The sequence below is a fragment of the Maylandia zebra genome, linkage group LG2, assembly GCF_041146795.1.
Source record: "Maylandia zebra isolate NMK-2024a linkage group LG2, Mzebra_GT3a, whole genome shotgun sequence".
NCBI lineage: Eukaryota > Metazoa > Chordata > Actinopteri > Cichliformes > Cichlidae > Maylandia > Maylandia zebra.
In genome coordinates, this window is record NC_135168.1 from 46,077,018 (window position 1) to 46,095,406 (window position 18,389).

Genomic DNA, 18,389 nt, shown 5'->3' on the forward strand with positions numbered 1-18,389 from the left:
CCAGAGTTTCTGCGCGGTAAAATCTATAATCAATATCGATTTTGAATACAGTCAAGTCTTTCTTAGTAAATTCTATTGGAAAAGTATTGCTGGTGCAATGGTTACTTAGCCAAAGGTTACTGGTTCAAATCCCATGATCATCTCAACTTTAAAAAAAAAAAAAAAAAAAAAAAATTTAGTTTATATATACTTCACTCTGGTTACTTTAACATTCGCACCACAGTGCAAAAAGAACATTGTAGTTAAAATATTTAACTTTGTTAATATAAGGGGGACAGAAAATCAGGGAAGACAGAAAAAAAGAAACCCAAAACCAAAATGAATGAATTGGAAATTTGTACATTTATAGATATAAAATCCTGCCAGAAATATTGTGAGATATATTACAAAGTAAGCTTTTCAAGCCAAAGTTAAAGCTGCAAGTAATACAATCCAAGATAAATATACAAATCCCGTGCCAAAACTCATGGGTACTTTCCCAGAAAAGATTGACTGCACTCAGTGTGGGAATTACAGAAGGTGCCGTTTGAACTGACGTCATTTCTAAATAAAGAAAAAAATATCGGATAACAAAGAAGCAGAAGTTTGAAACTTATCTGTCCTTGTTTTTGTTGTTGTTGATTTGTTTGGTTTTTTAAATTGAAATTAACTTTATTACAAGTAGTTGACCATTCAAAACATATAGGGCAAACAAACCAAGAAAATTAGTTGTCATGGGTCAAAACAAAAAAAAAATAATAAAAAAGGTTGACTCGGTACAAAACCTTTTCATTCATCGATTGCATTATTTATTTATTTATTATTTATTTGTTTGCGTGACACTTACGTCAAACGTCTAGCCTGGGCGCCATCTTGTGGCCGAAACGGTCACAGCGCTTGGGTTGGTTTAGAAAAAAAGAAACACGCTTGTGCAAAAACTACTTTTGTACAAAGTACTTCCGGTGGGGTCACGGACTAGCTTTTCTGAGCGGATTTTTCCCGTGTTCGCCGACGGCTGTTTTCCTCCCATGTGAGCGTGTTCTCGTAGTTTCTGCGTTTCTCCTGTAAATATTTTTCATTAACAGCCGCTTTCCTCAAACCGCTCACTCTCTGCACGACTTTACGACGCGCTTAGACAAGCGAGGCAAAAGAGGAAGCAATAGCCAACCATCTTTCGTCTCCTGCCAGCAATAACAAGACAGCGACGAGGCTAGGTTCAAGTGGAGCTTCTGTAGTTTGTGATTTATTGTCTGTTTTATACAGGATAGAGGACTTTGGTTTAACCTCTCCGCGTTAAGGCAGATAAAAGCTCTCGGACGCTGAGCTTTTCCCCCCTCCCGGCGACCCTGGAAGTTTCCGATCAGAAGACTGGCTGTTAAGAATTAGTATTCCCGTTTTTTCATGTTTCCAACAGGTTTATCTTCCCCTAATCCCCCACCACCGCCAACCCAGGAGGCTAGACCCGCGGCTACTGATGTCAAAACCGACAGCGGTAACATCACATCTACGAAAAAGAGGAAAATAAACGGCTCGGAGAGGGAAGACACTAGTGACACGATCTCCTCTTCGCCTCCAAAGACCCTGAATTCCTCCTCCTCCTCCTCTTCCTCTCCCACTCCGCTGCACATTCAGAAGAAGTTGAGGTTTGAGGATTCAGTGGATTTCATTGGACTCGATGTGAAAATGGCTGAGGAGGCTGCTGCTGCTGCTGCTTCGTGCTCCAATAACAAAAGCAAAGCCATGTTCCTGCCCGGCGGCGTGGGGCACCACGCAAACGGACTGACGAAAACTGCAGGATCCACCACCTTCTCCAACAGTAAACCCGGTGCTGCCAAGAAACTAGTCATCAAGAACTTCAGAGGTAGACACTGGTGGATGATGGGGTCCAAGCTCCTAAAAAGAAAAAAAAAAAACACACCTTAAACTTACAAATCCCTGCTATATCACAATGATATGGTCCCAGCTGGCCGACACATTTAACAGAGACTAGAGCTCATTTTAAACAGCTATCTATGAGTTTAATGCTTAAAAATTGTACCATAACATAGGACAAAGATATCACGGGCTTTGGCAAACTTGGGAAAAATGTGTATTTCCTTGATTAGTAATCTTGGTAACTATAAATAAGTTAATAAGTCCCTTTGATTTTGCTAAATCAAACCACCTGTACGGATAGTTTAAACCTATAAATGGGTTTCACTTGCCCCTATCCAAAATCAGGAGCTAAAGTTAAAGCTGCCAGATCTTTAAATATGCCAGATTTCTGGTAAACATTGCTGCGAGCTGACAGCAGCCATCCTCTCTTTCCAACAGCAGTACCTGCAGCATGGAGGGGTGAGTCTAAAGAGAGGGAAAGCATGTACTCCACTAAAATAATTAAATTGGCTTCTCTTTGTGGGGCAGTAATCGTCTGATCTGTTGGCCTGTTAAGTTGAACACTGGAGGACATTATCACTTGTTTAAGTAGAGGCCCATTTCCACTTACATACCAAAAAAAGAGGACTTAGGTATGTGGACATCCCACCAAACGACAGTTATTAATGACTGTAGGTGTACCATGTTCTTTAACTGTTTTTTGAAAGTTTCATTTGCCTGAGCATAAAATACGTTTGTTTATAAAGTGGCCAGGGGAAAAAAGTAATAGTAAACATTGACAGACTATTATTGCAGGGTTCAATGCCATCGATGGGCTGTAAAACAAACTATGTTAGGCCAGCCTCAAGTCCATCTGGGCCACTGGTGGCGTTTCTATTAATGGATTCAAGTAAAGTATTAGATCTGAAATAAAACAGTCCACTTAAAGGCTGTACGGCCTTCTGGTATTTTGATATATTTACCATTAGGTTGAAGGTGTTGCTTTTCATCACAGAGCAGTTGTTTGCAGTGGAGTGCCGTCTGTTCAACATGAGTGAAATAACAGCACTGACTTCTCACAGTCGTTGTTTTGAAATCCAAGAACATAAATCTTTTTTGTATTTTGTTTCCCAGAAGCTTCGGGTCTGATTATTCTTTAAAGACATCAGGAGCCAAGCAGTTTTTGTCCTCGGGCCATATTTTCCCTATGCGTGCAGTACCGTCATGTATGATAGGGGAGATATAGAGATATATAGATATATATATATATATAAATTTAAATATATAAAAACAGACTAAAACAAACACTGAAAATGAACTAAAACTAAACGTTCTCAAATAATAATAATGGCATACAGTCAAGCAAAGTGGCTCTGGAAACTAAGTGAGCTTAAACAAAAATTTAAAATGAAAATTCAAGATGGAATAAAAAGTAATAATAAATTAATAAGAAGAATACAACACTGTAATAGCTCTGGTTGTCACCCCTTGATGATCTTTTCTAAGCCAGGAAAAACCCTGAAATCTGGGCTGCAGCACACATAGCAGAGTATCAGTTAATTGTATTTTATTATTGCAGTCTTCAGGCTCAGCCCACACTGGATTACAAGACACCAGTAAGTAACCAGTGTTAGAGTAGCATCCTACCTTACACGTGTTAAACAAATAATTCAAGCTGTAGAAACAAAGGCAGCAAGTTTTAACCAAGACAAATATCAAATAAATAAATATTGTTCTTTTTTATTTTATTCAGTTATTACAGACAGTGATGCTGAGGCAACTAAGTTATCAGATACATTGCTGGAAAGTTTTTTAAAAAACTACCCATTTTGTATATATGAAATATATTTGTATATATATTAGTAAAGATGTTTACTCTGTAAACACTGCGTCAGCCCTATAAACTGTAAACTGCGTTATTGATTGCTCACCCCAACCCATTTTTCTTCCATGAGAACAAAGAAATCTTCACTTTAAAGATACCTGATCTGGAGTCTTTAGGTTTGACATTTTGTTGGTGCAAATGTGTGTCACAGACCCGATGATACAATATTTGGCCGAGTGTCAGTAAACTGAGAAAAACTGAGGTGCAGTTTTTTTTAATACACTAAAATTCATATTGTGGTTTCAGCTTGTATGGTACAGTTGTTATAGATGGCCAACAATGAGTAAATGAAGACTGGGACCGGGTGTAGTATGTGGGGAAAAAAACAGATTAATACTGTGATAAGTACTTAAACCATCTTTGACTTTAAGGTGACCAGACAAAAACACAAGAACAGCAAATCAAACCACAGAGTTAAAAAAAAATTTAAGAAGTTTAAACTGTGAGAATCTTGCACAAACATTTAAAAAAGCATATTTTTTTAAAGTGCTCTCATGGGATGTCTTATATATTTATAAGACAGAAATGAGAGAATCAAGAGAAAAATTTAAAAGGAGTATTGCAGTGTGGTCTCAGCAAATGTGAAAAAGTCTGTTAGCGTTTGTGAACATGAACTGTAACATTTATTTCAATTAGAGGTACTCCTCATTTTAGCAACATGTACGTTACAAAGTGGGGTTCGTATCACCGTGGCAACCTCGGTATTTTGCCCCAAAACTAAACCAGATTGTTTTCATAATGATAACGTTCTTTAAATGTATATTAAAAATAATCCGTAAAAATCTGTCATGTGTGCAACTTGAGCTGAGCAGAGTGAATCATTTTCCAAAACAAGAGTGGGGAAAATGGTAATTTTGCGTGAGAGACCACATGCAGACGGACATAGAAACAAGAGAGGGACATCTGTGTTGAGGAACCCAAATTTGGTTGTGACTTATTTCACAAATGAGTTTATCTTTCTTGGTTGGTAAATGCATTTTTCTCTCACCAATGAAAATTCTGGAATTTAAGTAATTCTAGTTAACTGGGAATTTACCAAAAATAAGTTACAGTCAGTCTAAAAAGTTATCACAGACGTATTCACTTGCATTTAGACAGACTGATTATGCCTTCTCATAATCAGTCCTCTAAGTATGAGTGAGACTGGTAACACAGTTCTGTTTTTGTTTTTCTCACAGAAAAGCCCAAATTGCCCGAGAACTACACGCAGGAGACCTGGCAGAAGCTGAAGGAGGCGGTGGAGGCCATACAGAACAGCACGTCAATCAAATACAATCTAGAGGAGCTCTACCAGGTATCCAGACAGACCCGCTGAATTCCCCCATCTGCAAACAGCAACTGTGCCGTTATCATTATTCCGACAGCTCTGTTTTCTCCCCTCAGGCTGTGGAAAACCTCTGCTTCCATAAGATCTCTGCCAAGTTGTACAAACAGCTGAGGGCCGTGTGTGAAGACCACATCAAGGCACAAATTGATCAGTTCAGAGAATATCCTTTCACGGTCTCGCTCGCTGAATCGCATAGAGAAGATGTTGTTATTTTGTGTCCACTGTTGCCTTAACTTTGTTCTCACGGATGCCCTGGACAGCGTGCTTTTCCTGAAGAAAATTGACAAGTGCTGGCAAGATCACTGTAGACAAATGGTATGTTTTATACTGTTAAAAACTGTTAAACATAGCAATTTTTTAAAACTGATTTATAATAGAGTTGGTCGGGGGGCTTGTAAATGAAATATTACAAACAGAGACAAACTATTCTGGCTCTTACATTCCAAGTAGTGCAACTCAAATGCATCTGTCATTAGTCACCCCCCACCCCGGCCCTGTAAATGGACTGTTTTGCAAATATCACTATCTTGGGTTTTGTATGAGGTTAGTTGTGCAATGCCTGCAAGCAGCCAGTCCAGCAGAGTGAGGAACGCTAGAGGAGATGGAAATTTACGACATTACTATAGAATATCTCAAGTCTGCTACCTACGCTAGTGTTTAAAGTTGAATCGCTACAGGGCATCCAGCTTGCTGGCGCAGTAACGGTTTCTTAATCACACACTTAATAAAGAAGCTGTTTAAGTGAAAGTGATCAGGTATCGAAGGAAGTGGGTGTGGTTCTGAAAACTAGCATAACAAGCATATGAAACTTCAATAATAGTAGGCAATTTACATACAGCAGTATGGAGCAGATGCATCTGTGCTAACTAGAGTATTTGACAGCGAAGAGAGAGAAACAAATGTAATGTTAAAAATTAGAATTTTCCTATAATGCCACCACACAACAGACCATCCAGCCCATAATGATAGTTTAGACATTTCGGGTAGTCAGCAGCAGTTAACCTATGTGTTCTCCATAAATTTACTATTTGCAGGTTATCAAATCCTTCCACTAACACTAATACCACAATACATTACTCTTACTGCCTCTGCAGCGCTCTTACTACTCTAAACAGTAAGAAGGATTGCACAGACCCACTTTTTAGATTTACCGGCCCAAGGTTGTAATACCGTATTTTATTGCTCGAAGGATTTTATATTGATTGAAATTCAATCAGTGAGTTATTAACTGAACAACATATACATTTATTTGAGTATTTATCCTGAGCCAAGTTATGTTTGTCTCATATGTGTGTCTTAAACTTGCTGCCTATGAGTTATCAATTTGATTTGCTGTTCTCTGGTTCAGAATGAGCCTCTGGGGACAGACTATGCGCAACATTAGTCTGCTTGCAGCTAAGGCAATGATTATAGAAATATGTGCACAACCTGATTTCTGACTGATTTCTTCACATCCTAAACAACACATGGATATTCAGGGAATTAAAATTCCCCCAAACTGAAAGAGCTAACGATCTGTTCTCCGTCTTAAAGTGATTTCTGTTCCATTTCTTAACTTTTTAACCACCAACAAATGAAGCTGCAACATCTGAGAAATCTCAGCAGGCTTTGTAGGACCTTTAAACTTCATATGTAAGATTGGAGGAGGTCATCTGAACATTGAAAGCGTGATTAATTGTGTATCTTTGTTCCACAGATCATGATTAGGAGTATATTCCTGTTTTTGGATCGCACCTACGTTTTACAGAATTCCATGCTGCCATCGATTTGGTGAGTGATCAGCCATGTTGTGGTTTTAGCTTCGTACTCGGGCTGATTTCTGTTTTATTGTATGGTGAACGGGTTGTTGTGGTCTTCAGGGACATGGGTCTGGAGCTGTTCCGGTTCTACATCATCAGCGATCTGAAGGTTCAGAGCAAAACCATCGACGGGATTCTGCTGCTCATTGAGAGGGAGCGAAACGGAGAGGCGATAGACCGCAGTCTGCTGAGGAGCCTGCTGAGCATGCTCTCTGACCTTCAGGTAATAGGGCAACTCTTCAAATAATAACCCAGATATTAAGTAGTGACGGTCTAAATGTGTTTTTGAAGATTGTTTGGATTTCCTCCGTTTATTTGAACCACAACAAAAGTGTGTTGTTTGCATGGCTCACCTGCACACGGGTGTGATAAAGTGTCTGTTTCCTGTTGTCAGATATTTTTAATGAAACCTGTGTTCTGTCGGCCTCCTTGGCAGATTTATCAAGAGTCCTTTGAGCAACGCTTTCTGGAGGAAACTAATCGACTGTACGCTGCAGAGGGACAGAGGCTGATGCAGGAGAGAGAGGTGATTTATATAACCTCATACTCGGAACACATTCTTTTTATTTTGTCGTCTGTTATCCACGATTCATTGATCAGCTGACTAAACCAATTCTTAAAGTCATTAGTTTAGTAACCCATGAAAAATCCTTGGCAGCTGTTCTTAGAATTCTTGTTAATTACTTCTAACAGAACATCCAACCATTCCCTGGGTTTGTCTTGTCAGATGTGAGGATTTGAAGCTTTTTTGTCACATTTGGTTCTTCTAAGGAATAAATAAGCAACTAATGCCTCAGAAAGGATTCAATATTTTTTGATGTTGTTAGAAATTTTACAAAAAGCCAACCATTTAACCACATGTGGAAATTCATTATAGAAGAGGAGGAACACAGATGTAGCCACTGAACTAAGCATTAGTAAAGCAGAAAGCAGGTCTGGCACCGTAAACGTGTTTTGAGTGAAGCTTTTAGCTCAGCAAAAAAAACATTTGCCTGGTTGAAGCAGAAAGTATATAAAACGTTCACTTTGCAACTGGAAGCTTAGTTTATGTGGATTTTTGGTTGTTGTTTTTTTATACAAAAGGTGAAGCGCAGAGACTTTGTTTTGCAAACGCTCAATTCTTATAGTTTAATTTGAAGAAACTGTAGGGAAAATAAAACTACAAACCTCTCTGTGAAGACTGCCAAATTATCCTCTATGCAAGAAAAACAACTTTTTATGATGTTATGTAATCTTTCGATGGGTAGTTTTCATCTGCATTACAGAATAAGCATTAAAAGCTGTGGTGTGAATGTAAATGTGTTTTTTTAGGTACCAGAATATCTCCATCATGTTAACAAGCGCTTGGAGGAGGAGGCTGACAGAGTAATCACGTACCTGGACCAGAGCACACAGTGAGTGTCGGACTGAAGCGTTCACTTAGCAAATAAACGGTGACAGAGATCGATGCGTAACCTGAGCTTTTTCCTCCTCTCAGAAAACCGCTCATCCTTGCTGTGGAGAAGCAGCTGCTTGGTGAACATCTCACAGCAACTCTGCAAAAAGGTAAACACTTAATATAAGCGGTCACTATATAATAATAAATTATTGTAAAACAAATGAGGGTTTAGCTTATTAAATGTACCTTTTTGTCATTGTTACAGCATATTTTAAATTATGGCAATTTTTTAACAAGATTTTCTCTTCAGTGTGTCTGATTTAAGACATTTTTAGTTTCATATAATGTTGCATTAGTCTTTTTGTTTTTATGTTGTTTATATGAGTAGTAGTTCTCAAACTTGGACCAGTTCTAGGTCCTAAAAGGCTGTTGGGATATAAAGACAGCCTTTTAGCTCACAATATTTGTCAAATTTAAATAAATTACATAGGTAACAGACAGTAATTTCCATTGTGAAGAATTTGAATTAAAGTCAATGAACAACAAGGTTTACAAAAAAGCAGGCAAATCTTAAGTCCTCATTAAGGCAGATATCTAGTGGCCTGTAACTTTTATAAATGCAAAAACCAGAGTTTTTTGTTTAAGTCTCTTTGTCTTTCACTGCTTTGTATAGAAAGAGACCTATTGTAACTGTGTGCAGTGATTGTGATGCCATGGCTTCGATATGGTAGCTTCAAAAATGGGTACCAGGGGTCCGTTCTTCGTACCTCGCTTACTACATCCAAGATCAAATCATCGCGCCAACTTTGAGCTCGCTATTCCGGTTCTCCGAACACACCTGTTGTTGACGATTAGTACAGCTGGATGAAGTAATGTGAGATCACTGGGTGGCTTAACAGGGGCTATGCATCGATAGTAGAAACATTGATCGGCAACCCTTTGATTGGTCGGCGAAAATGTCGAAGGAGCGCGCTCGGTATTTTTCGGCAGCAGAGCAAGAACTCTTGAGTGAGGGATTTCAGGAGTTTCAGAGTTTAATTAAAACGCAAGGGAACACTGCAAAGGCTGCAAAAGCAAGGAGAGAGGGCTGGCAGAAAGTTGCTGACAAATTAAACTCGTAAGTAATTTAATAATAATAATAATAATAATGGAGTGGATTGATATAGCGCTTTTCAAGGCACCCAAAGCGCTTTACAATGCCACTATTCATTCACTCTCACATTCACACACTGGTGGAGGCAGCTACAGTTGTAGCCACAGCTGCCCTGGGGCAGACTGACAGAAGCCAGGCTGCCATATCGCGCCATCGGCCCCTCTGGCCAACACCAGTAGGCGGTAGGGTAGATTTATCATATCACACCATATTATCCAATATTATATTACATTATATTATATTATATTATATTACATTATATCCTCTTTCACATTAGAGCCACAACAGGACCCACTAGAACATGGGAACAAGTAAAAGTGGAATAAGAATATTCTACAGAATGGTAATATTTATCACTTATATTGCTTTTAGTCTCTTGGAAAGAGACCCTGAAATAATCTGTTTGTTTGTTCATAACAACAACCAAGAAAAGGGCAGAGCAGAAGAAGACAGGTGGTGGTCCTGCACCCCCTCGTCAACAAGTTGGTTAAGTAAATTATACCCTCACGGGAAAATCGATATCTCTCAATGAGCACACTGTCGCGCTGAGCTAAAGGATCCTGTCTATCCCGCAATATACGCTGGATTCTGAAAACTCTCATTATCAATCTTGCACCTTCCGCAATGGGTGGCTCGCGTATACGGACAGGACATGGCTGCGACAGACTTCCCAAATCCACCTTCGCTTTTATAGCCGTGGTCTCTCATCTTGATTACACGAAGTAATTTACTATTATTACTCTAAAATATGAATTACATCTGAAATAATCAAATACATGAAATAGAATGATTAATAGTACATTTCCCTTTTTTTAGGAAATGACCTGTGTGTATCTGTATGGAATCAATACAAGAATCAAGTACTGCATTATCTTTAGTTACATTGATATCTTTAGTGGTAAAATATCGCTGTTGCTTTCGTATAAATGAAGCGGACATACCTGCGTGGCCGCGATCTAATCCTGTTTACATAAAGTAAGCCTGCTCCCGAGCAGGTTTACGCTTACGGATCTGTTGCTATGACAGCAAGTCCCGGATGAGCTTCAGAGAACCGAACGATCCAAGATCACGCGAAATCGTCAACAATCAAATCCAGCTAACTTACTTAGCGAGGTACGAAGAACGGACCCCAGGTCTATGACCACTCTGACCAATCAGTCAGTGTCTTCAAAACAACATTCGTGCATCTAGATGGCAACAGGACTATCACTATGCAATTGAACAGAGTCAAGTTAGCAATTGCATGCAATCTGCTTGTGATAATACAGAGATGAACTGTGATAAGTTAAGAGGGAAAAAATCAAATCTGCTGTCGTCTACATACAAAGAAAATCGTATTCACTACTTACATTCAGAGTTTAGCCAGAACATCATGAATTTAAAATAAAAATTCCTTAACAAATAGTTCTCTAGTTACTGCAGGATGGCAGTTTAAATGCAGAATGACATCGGTGCCGAGTAACTTTGATGCGGAATTCTGGGAATATAACCAGAATGCAACCAGTTAAGTCGAGTCCTCTATTGCAAATAGATGGACCTCAAGCGATTTTCACTCATCTGCGCAGACTGACTGATACTGATTGCAACATGTTTGCAATCTGCATGAAAAATTAGACTGCAGTTATTTGTAAACCTTTGGCAATCAGTCTGAGAGTGATTCCAATGAATCCAGTCGGTGGGAATGAAATTAAAGTCAACCTGCTGTCCTAGTTTTTTTACTCTTAGTGAAGCATAAGTGACTGTTCTGGAAGTACCTGATATGTGACTGTCTTGTCTGAACCTCATACTGAGTCTTGATTGACCTCTAGCTGTTATTTGAAACTTGCAGGTCTGACCAACCTGCTGGATGAGAACAGAATTCAGGATCTGTCTCTCCTCTATCAGCTCTTCAGTCGAGTGCGTGGTGGCGTTAGCGTGCTCCTGCAGCACTGGATAGAATACATAAAGGTATGGCAGCTTTTAAATGAAAGACTGAAGAGAAGACAGAATCAATTCACTGTTTTAATTGTTTTTAATGTCTTGAAAATACAAATTCAGGCTTTTGGAAGCACGATCGTAATCAATCCGGAAAAAGACAAAACCATGGTGCAGGAGTTGCTGGACTTTAAAGATAAAGTGGATCTAATCATCGACGTGTGTTTCATGAAGAATGAGAAATTTGTTAATGCCATGAAGGAAGCTTTTGAAACATTCATCAACAAACGGCCAAATAAACCTGCAGAGCTCATAGGTCTGTAACTAAGCATGTTCCCCATTCATAACTGCCACACAGTGAAGAGAAAAATAATAACAATCAACAACAATAATTCTGCCAACATGATAATAATCAACATTTCTCTATAGCAAAACATGTGGATTCAAAGCTGAGGGCAGGAAACAAAGAGGCCACGGATGAAGAGCTGGAGAAGATGCTGGATAAGATCATGATTATCTTTAGATTCATCTATGGTAATGTTTACTGTAACAGTTGTGTAAGTACAGTACTTTGTCCTTTGTGCGGCCTTTATTGTGAGACTTTGATGTCCTTGCAGGAAAAGATGTTTTCGAGGCGTTTTACAAAAAGGACCTGGCTAAGAGGTTGCTGGTTGGAAAAAGTGCTTCTGTTGATGCTGAAAAATCAATGCTGTCAAAGCTTAAACACGGTCAGTTTTCATAGCTTAGTGCCATTTCTTAGCACGTGTGCACACAGGCGCTACATGATGGAATCCTGACAGTGACTGATTGAACTTTGACTCACAACGTTTGTTTTTCAGAATGTGGAGCAGCGTTCACCAGCAAGTTGGAGGGGATGTTCAAGGACATGGAGCTTTCTAAGGACATCATGGTGCAGTTCAAACAGGTAACACTTTGCCTACATAAATAGGCAAAAATGACATTTTGGAAAAGGTTTTGTTCACACATATTGAAGCATTACATGGTGAAAAAAGACAAATCTTTTCATTGAAGTTTTATCAAAAAGAAAAAAATTGCTGGCAATGCAACCAAAGTGTTAGCCTACCTTTGCTTTCCCTGAGGGCTTGAAATATAGACATTGTAAGATGTAATTCAACTGTCAGCATAACATAAAACCTGGGGCACATTCAGTCTGAGAATAGTGTCTGGTTTGCACCAGTTCTCCAGTTAAACAACGTGTTTCATGGAAGAGGTGTGAGACAGTAGGCAGCTGGCTTAATGTACGTTTTGTTTTGTGGGTGCGTCAGAAAGACAACCACCAACTACAGTCAGCCAGGACGGATGTGCATATAAACTCTGACGTATTAAAATGCAGACAACAAACTTTCCCTGCTATTGATGCAGAATTAATACATAAGGCGCACTGAATCATTTTTTTGAGGGGAAAAAACTATGTATAAAGATGAATAAAAACTGAAAGTATTAACATTAAAGTATTGCAAAGTATCTGACATGTATAAAGGAAACAGAGCGGGAGGATGATAAACACAAATAGAGCCATTTATAATAGAAGTATCTCTGTAATACCTGGTTACTAAAATAGCTCTGTAAACGAGGGTTTGGTGAAATTAGTTTCCAGTGTTGTAAAATTCAGTTTCTTCATATAATTACAGTCTGGTTTGATTTTCTGTCTTCAGACTTGTGTAATTACAATAAAACTGAAAGGGTGGACCCTCACCAACACTGCCTGTTTTCAGTCTAAAATCCTGCTAATGGATTCAGTTTCCTGCTAGTTTCAGTTTACTAAGATTAAAACTTCTTTGTGGGTAGATAAACTCATGTCTTTGTATTTCTGTAGTATATGCAGTGCCAAAACATTCCCGGCAATATCGAGCTGACAGTGAATATCCTCACTATGGGCTACTGGCCAACGTACGTCCCTATGGAAGTGCACCTGCCACCTGAGGTTAGTCCTGAGCAAATACTGAGGGTTGATTTTGTACTTTTCAATATAACGAGCGTCGCTTTGTAACACCTCTCTTATCTTTGTCCAGATGGTGCGACTGCAGGAGATCTTCAAGACTTTCTACCTGGGCAAACACAGTGGCAGGAAGCTGCAGTGGCAGTCGACGTTAGGCCACTGTGTCTTAAAAGCTGAATTTAAAGAGGTTTGAACTCTTTTCTAAGAATGACCTTGTGTGTTTTGCTCACTCAGTGAGCCAAGTTTAATGCTAATCGTCTTGATGTTTCTTGCAAAAGGGCAAGAAGGAGCTGCAGGTGTCACTTTTCCAAACCCTTGTCTTACTGATGTTTAATGAGGGAGAGGAGTTCACCCTGGAAGAGATCAAAGTGGCAACAGGAATAGGTTTGTATTAACACATTAAAGCACTTTTTCATGAAGAAATGGCATCCTCTATTTTTTTCCCAGCCACACTGATCTTTGGGCCTTTCCACAGAGGACAGTGAGCTACGGCGGACTCTTCAGTCACTTGCATGTGGTAAAGCACGTGTCCTCACCAAAATCCCAAAAAGCAAAGATGTAGAAGATGGGGACAAGTTTTCCTGCAATGACGACTTCAAACACAAGCTGTTCAGGATCAAAATAAACCAGATCCAGATGAAAGAAACAGTATGTTTGCTCTCACCGTATTTTTCTAAATTATCTTTCAAGGATCGGAAAATTATTTTTAACTCGCCTCTTTTACTCAGGTGGAGGAGCAAGCCAGCACCACAGAAAGAGTCTTTCAGGATCGTCAGTACCAGATCGATGCTGCCATTGTGCGGATCATGAAGATGAGGAAGACTCTGACCCATAATCTTTTGATGTCTGAAGTGTACAGTCAGCTGAAGTTCCCCGTCAAGGTGATAATCACAAATGATTTTCTGTTTTGTTTTTTTTCTTTTTACCACTCGGTCGTAAAAGCTGATGGGGAATGCCATCACCAGGTGCGGACACCAAAGTTTGTGAATGTGATAACTCGAGTATGAGTCAGCGTAGGGCCTTAAAATTGACACCATAAGTGTATCTACGAGCTTGACCTCAGGTCAAGTTTTCTGAAAATCTCGTGAATGCAATAACTTGAGAACGTAGGATTTTAAAATTGATACCATAGGTGTAACTACTACAAGTCTCAGATGAATTTGAATCTCAGTGACCTCGAACTGAAGGTCTAGTTTTCTGAAAATCTTGTAAATGCAATAACTTGAAAATAAGCCAATTTTAAGTTGATAGGTGTGTCCACTAGGAGGCTGAAATAGCACTGGTAGTTGCCAGTATTTTTAACATACAGAAGGACTACACTGGGTTTAATGCATGATCTAGTAGTAGAAATAATGAGAAGTGAATGTAGCTTTTGAAACCTTCCAAGCTGTGGGGCTTCCTACATGTGAATATTGTATTGGGTATTCACTACTTTCACTTACCATTTCAGTCCCTCTCCTTTTTCGTCTACTTTCAGTCCTCCAGTAAAGGAAGTTTCTTTCATTTGCTGGACAGACCCCCGCTCTTCCACAGTCGACAATTTCAGCTAAACTAGATCTAACCAAAAAAAAAAACCCACTAGGACTTGGCCAGACAGCAGTGACGCTTCGATGTGACAGATTGCTGATTCGGTTTAAAAGTTTGCTTGGACATGATAGGGGGTGACTTCAGTGTTTACCACAAAGAGGAAGGAGTGGGGAAAAATAGTCAGAGATCAAGAAGCCAAAATGAGAAGCCGAGATAGTGGCTGCATTGAAAGTTTCACTTCACGGCAAAGAAGTTCTCTGTATTTTAACACGTTTGCTCTTCACGTACAGGATAAAAGATGCAGTCATGTGAAAAAGTTTTCAGGGGACTCTCTCCATTCCTATAAAGATGCACTTTTTCACATGATTGTCAGGCCACCCATTGGTTTTGAGTTTTGCATTTAAAAACTTTGGTGTTTTTTGTCCACTGTAGTGTTCATTTTATTCTTTTTTTTTTTTTTTGCAGTATGCAGTACCAGTGTGCCGCACAGACACAAATAGTTCTACATGAGAATTTTTTTGTTTGTTTGTTTATCTACAAGGCTGTAAATCTGTTTTTAATGCTGAAAAGTTGGGCATTTTAAGATGTGACTCTATAGGAATTGGCTTGCTTTGGGTGCCAGCCTCAGGTGACCACTAGAGGAACTGTACAGTCTGGAATTTCCATGGTTGTTTTTTTTTTGTTTTTGTTTTTTTAAAGAAGCAGCTACGCCACAAACAAGAGTGTCAAGAGACCAGTTGTCTCACATGTTTTTGATCCTGCTAAAACATGGGGTGGCTGTAGCTCAGGCGGCAGAGCAGGTCAGCCACTAATCAGAAGGTCGGTGGTTCGATCCCAGGCTGCCTCCTAGCTGCATGCCAAATATCCTTGGGCAAGATACTAACCCCATGTTTGCCTACTGGTGGTGGTCAGAGGGCCCGGTGGCGCCAGTGTCCGGCAGCCTCGCCTCTGTCAGTGCGCCCCCTACAATGTAGCTTGCCAGTGTGTGAATGGGTGAATGACTGAATGTAGCTTTGGGGTCCTTAGGGACTGAGTAAAGCGCTATAGATAATGGTCTCCATAGCTCTGTGTAGGAACAATGTTAGACGCTGCTGTTACGCTGTGTTGACCAAATTTAGAATATGACTCTTAGGGGATCGGGGTTTTAAACTTTGGCAGTGTTTAATATCAGCATCCTCCAGTGCAGGGGTCCCCAATCCCAGTCCACATGAGCCGGTGTCCCTGCAGGTTTTAGATCTCACCCTGGGTCGACACACCTGGATCACATGATCACATGAAATTACCAGGCCTCTGGAGAACTTCAAGACATGTTGAGAAGGTAATTTCTCCATTTAAATCAGCTGTGATGGATCAAGGACACATCTAAAACCTGCAGGGACACCGGCCCTCGTGGACTGGGATTGGGGACCCCTGCTCCAGTGTAACAGCGTGTATCAAATAGGGGGGAAACTAACAAAAAAAACTATAACCTTTATGCAGGTCTAGAGGAAAAGGAGAAGATGTTTTAATTTACTTTTTATTTTATGATAAATTTTGGGAAGACTAACATGAATCTGCCTTTTCACTTCTGTTTTTTTTCTATATCACACCTCAAAATATAGCTTGAAATGCTGGCATGTTTTTCATGTTTTAACTCGTGCCTCCTGTCTGTCCTCTCCTCTCAGCCTGCTGACTTGAAAAAGAGGATAGAGTCTCTTATTGACAGGGACTACATGGAGCGTGACAAGGAGAACTCCAACCAGTACAACTATGTGGCTTAGATGAAAGAAAGGTGGATGCAGGTGGTCCAGTCAGGATGAAAGCCGTTCTGAGTGCTCGGTCTCTTAAATCGTCTGCTCCAGTGGATGTTATCCATTATCATCTTCAACCCAGCGACCGACAACTGAATGGCTATAGCTCCACAGGGTTTTTCGTCAGGGGTCTTGTGATCCTGTGGACTGCATGCCTATTGAAAAGAGAATATTGTCCATATTTGTCAGTGCCTCTGAGAGAGCTGGGACAAAGAAGACACACAGATATTGTTCAGTTTGCTCTTTTTTTTTTTTTTTTAAATGGAGAGGAAAAGTATTTATTTTCAAACTTAGATTCTTCTTTGTCCTTGGTTTGCATCAATATGCTCTTTGTTATCAAGTCACTATTTTTTTTCTTCCTTTTTGTTCATCCAGTATCCCAGGCAAATGCTAACACACCTAACAATGCTCTAAATGTACCACATGTTTGAGAGAGAAAAAAGGATAAAAATTAAACTGATGCTTGTTTCTTTTGTCAGTGTCAAAAGTGGGACTAACATTTAAAGTAGGGAACTGGAAATTTTGGGAATTTCTGTGGCAAATGTGTGATCCTGCATCAGCAAAGTTTTACAGTTTCAAGGCCATGTAGCCCAGTGATATAGCGATGTTTGTAATCACACAAAATGTGCCAAAAATGGAGCACTTCTTGTTGTTATAGGCTATAATGAAGCTGCTAAGGCAGCCCACTTGTATAAGTAAACACATTTAAGTTTCTCTTTTGCTTTTTCTTTGAAGGTCATTTTTGTACATGCACCACAAAGCATTTTAAAAAATCTGACATGGCAGTCCACTTTGTGTTAGGTTTTTGATGACCCTTAGTAAAAGCACAATACGATGAGAGTCCACATTCAATGTCATTACTACACACTTTTTTTCTTAAGTCTCCCTATCAGGCTTACTGAAAAGTGGATGGAAAACGCCTCAACATATGAGGCAGACAATGATTGATCAGATATGCCGTTGTTTGTATGAGTCTGTTAGATTTCTTCAGATTAAAATAACTGTTTCAGTGGGTTATGTCATGTTCAATCACTGGTTTTCAAACACGTGTAATTATATTTAGGGTGACCAGATCCCAACTATTTCAGCGTATGACTATGTGAGGCTGGGTACTAAAGCTGGAAAGAGAGTCTAAGTTAAACAGATGTTATCGGTGTGATGCTGATTATGTGATGGACAGATGGAATATTTTATATTAAAGCAATTTACACCTTGTAAGCTTAAATATAAGCTAAAGTTTGTTTTTAATGGGATGGCTTCTATAATCCCATTTTCTATATTGTCTGCTCACGTTTTTGTTTTTTTTTGTTTTGCAATAATGGTTATCCATCAATCCACAGAAAATAACATCTCTTTTTTGAGCCATACAGTACTGCGCAAAGGTCTTGAGGCATGGTAATAAATAGGTGCTGTGATTTATTGAGGCAGTAAACATACATGGAAATACAGTTAATAAGAGGATTTTTTTTTTTCCTTTTCTTAAGGACATGAGTTTCAGATTGTGACCATTGACTGTAGATAGTTTTAAGCCTCCAGGTTGTTTAGTCCTGCACTAGTCCAATTTGCTCAAATCTTTGTCAAAGGTCATTGCTCACCATGTCGAGATATGCCAACTTTTCAGCTAACAGGTCTTTGAGAATTGGAATGTCGTTTTTGGTTTAAAAATCCAATTTTATATTTTTTTATAGATCCAACTAAAGACACGAAAACAAATGATATGCATTTTTTGACAGGCTGCTAATAACAAGCTGCCTAAAGACAGTTTGAAATTGGTTCTTTTCCAAGTTGTCATGTTTATCCCTCGAGTTAGGTCCCTTTTTATG

At 39.3% G+C, this 18,389-nt stretch overlaps 1 protein-coding gene across 1 annotated transcript; it reads left to right on the plus strand.

The window, feature by feature from the left end:
- The first annotated feature begins 884 nt into the window (after nt 1-884).
- On the plus strand, nt 885-17,581 carry cul4b (cullin 4B). Its single transcript, XM_004545753.5, has 20 exons — nt 885-1,840; nt 4,897-5,012; nt 5,102-5,205; nt 5,291-5,360; nt 6,742-6,815; nt 6,905-7,067; nt 7,281-7,370; nt 8,156-8,238; nt 8,322-8,389; nt 11,204-11,322; nt 11,413-11,605; nt 11,719-11,823; nt 11,907-12,017; nt 12,129-12,214; nt 13,127-13,234; nt 13,323-13,436; nt 13,528-13,633; nt 13,725-13,897; nt 13,978-14,130; nt 16,441-17,581. Exons 1-20 carry the CDS (start codon nt 1,381-1,383, stop codon nt 16,534-16,536), a joined length of 2,592 nt encoding a protein of 863 aa, XP_004545810.2. The 5' UTR covers nt 885-1,380; the 3' UTR covers nt 16,537-17,581.
- The last annotated feature ends 808 nt before the right edge of the window (nt 17,582-18,389 follow it).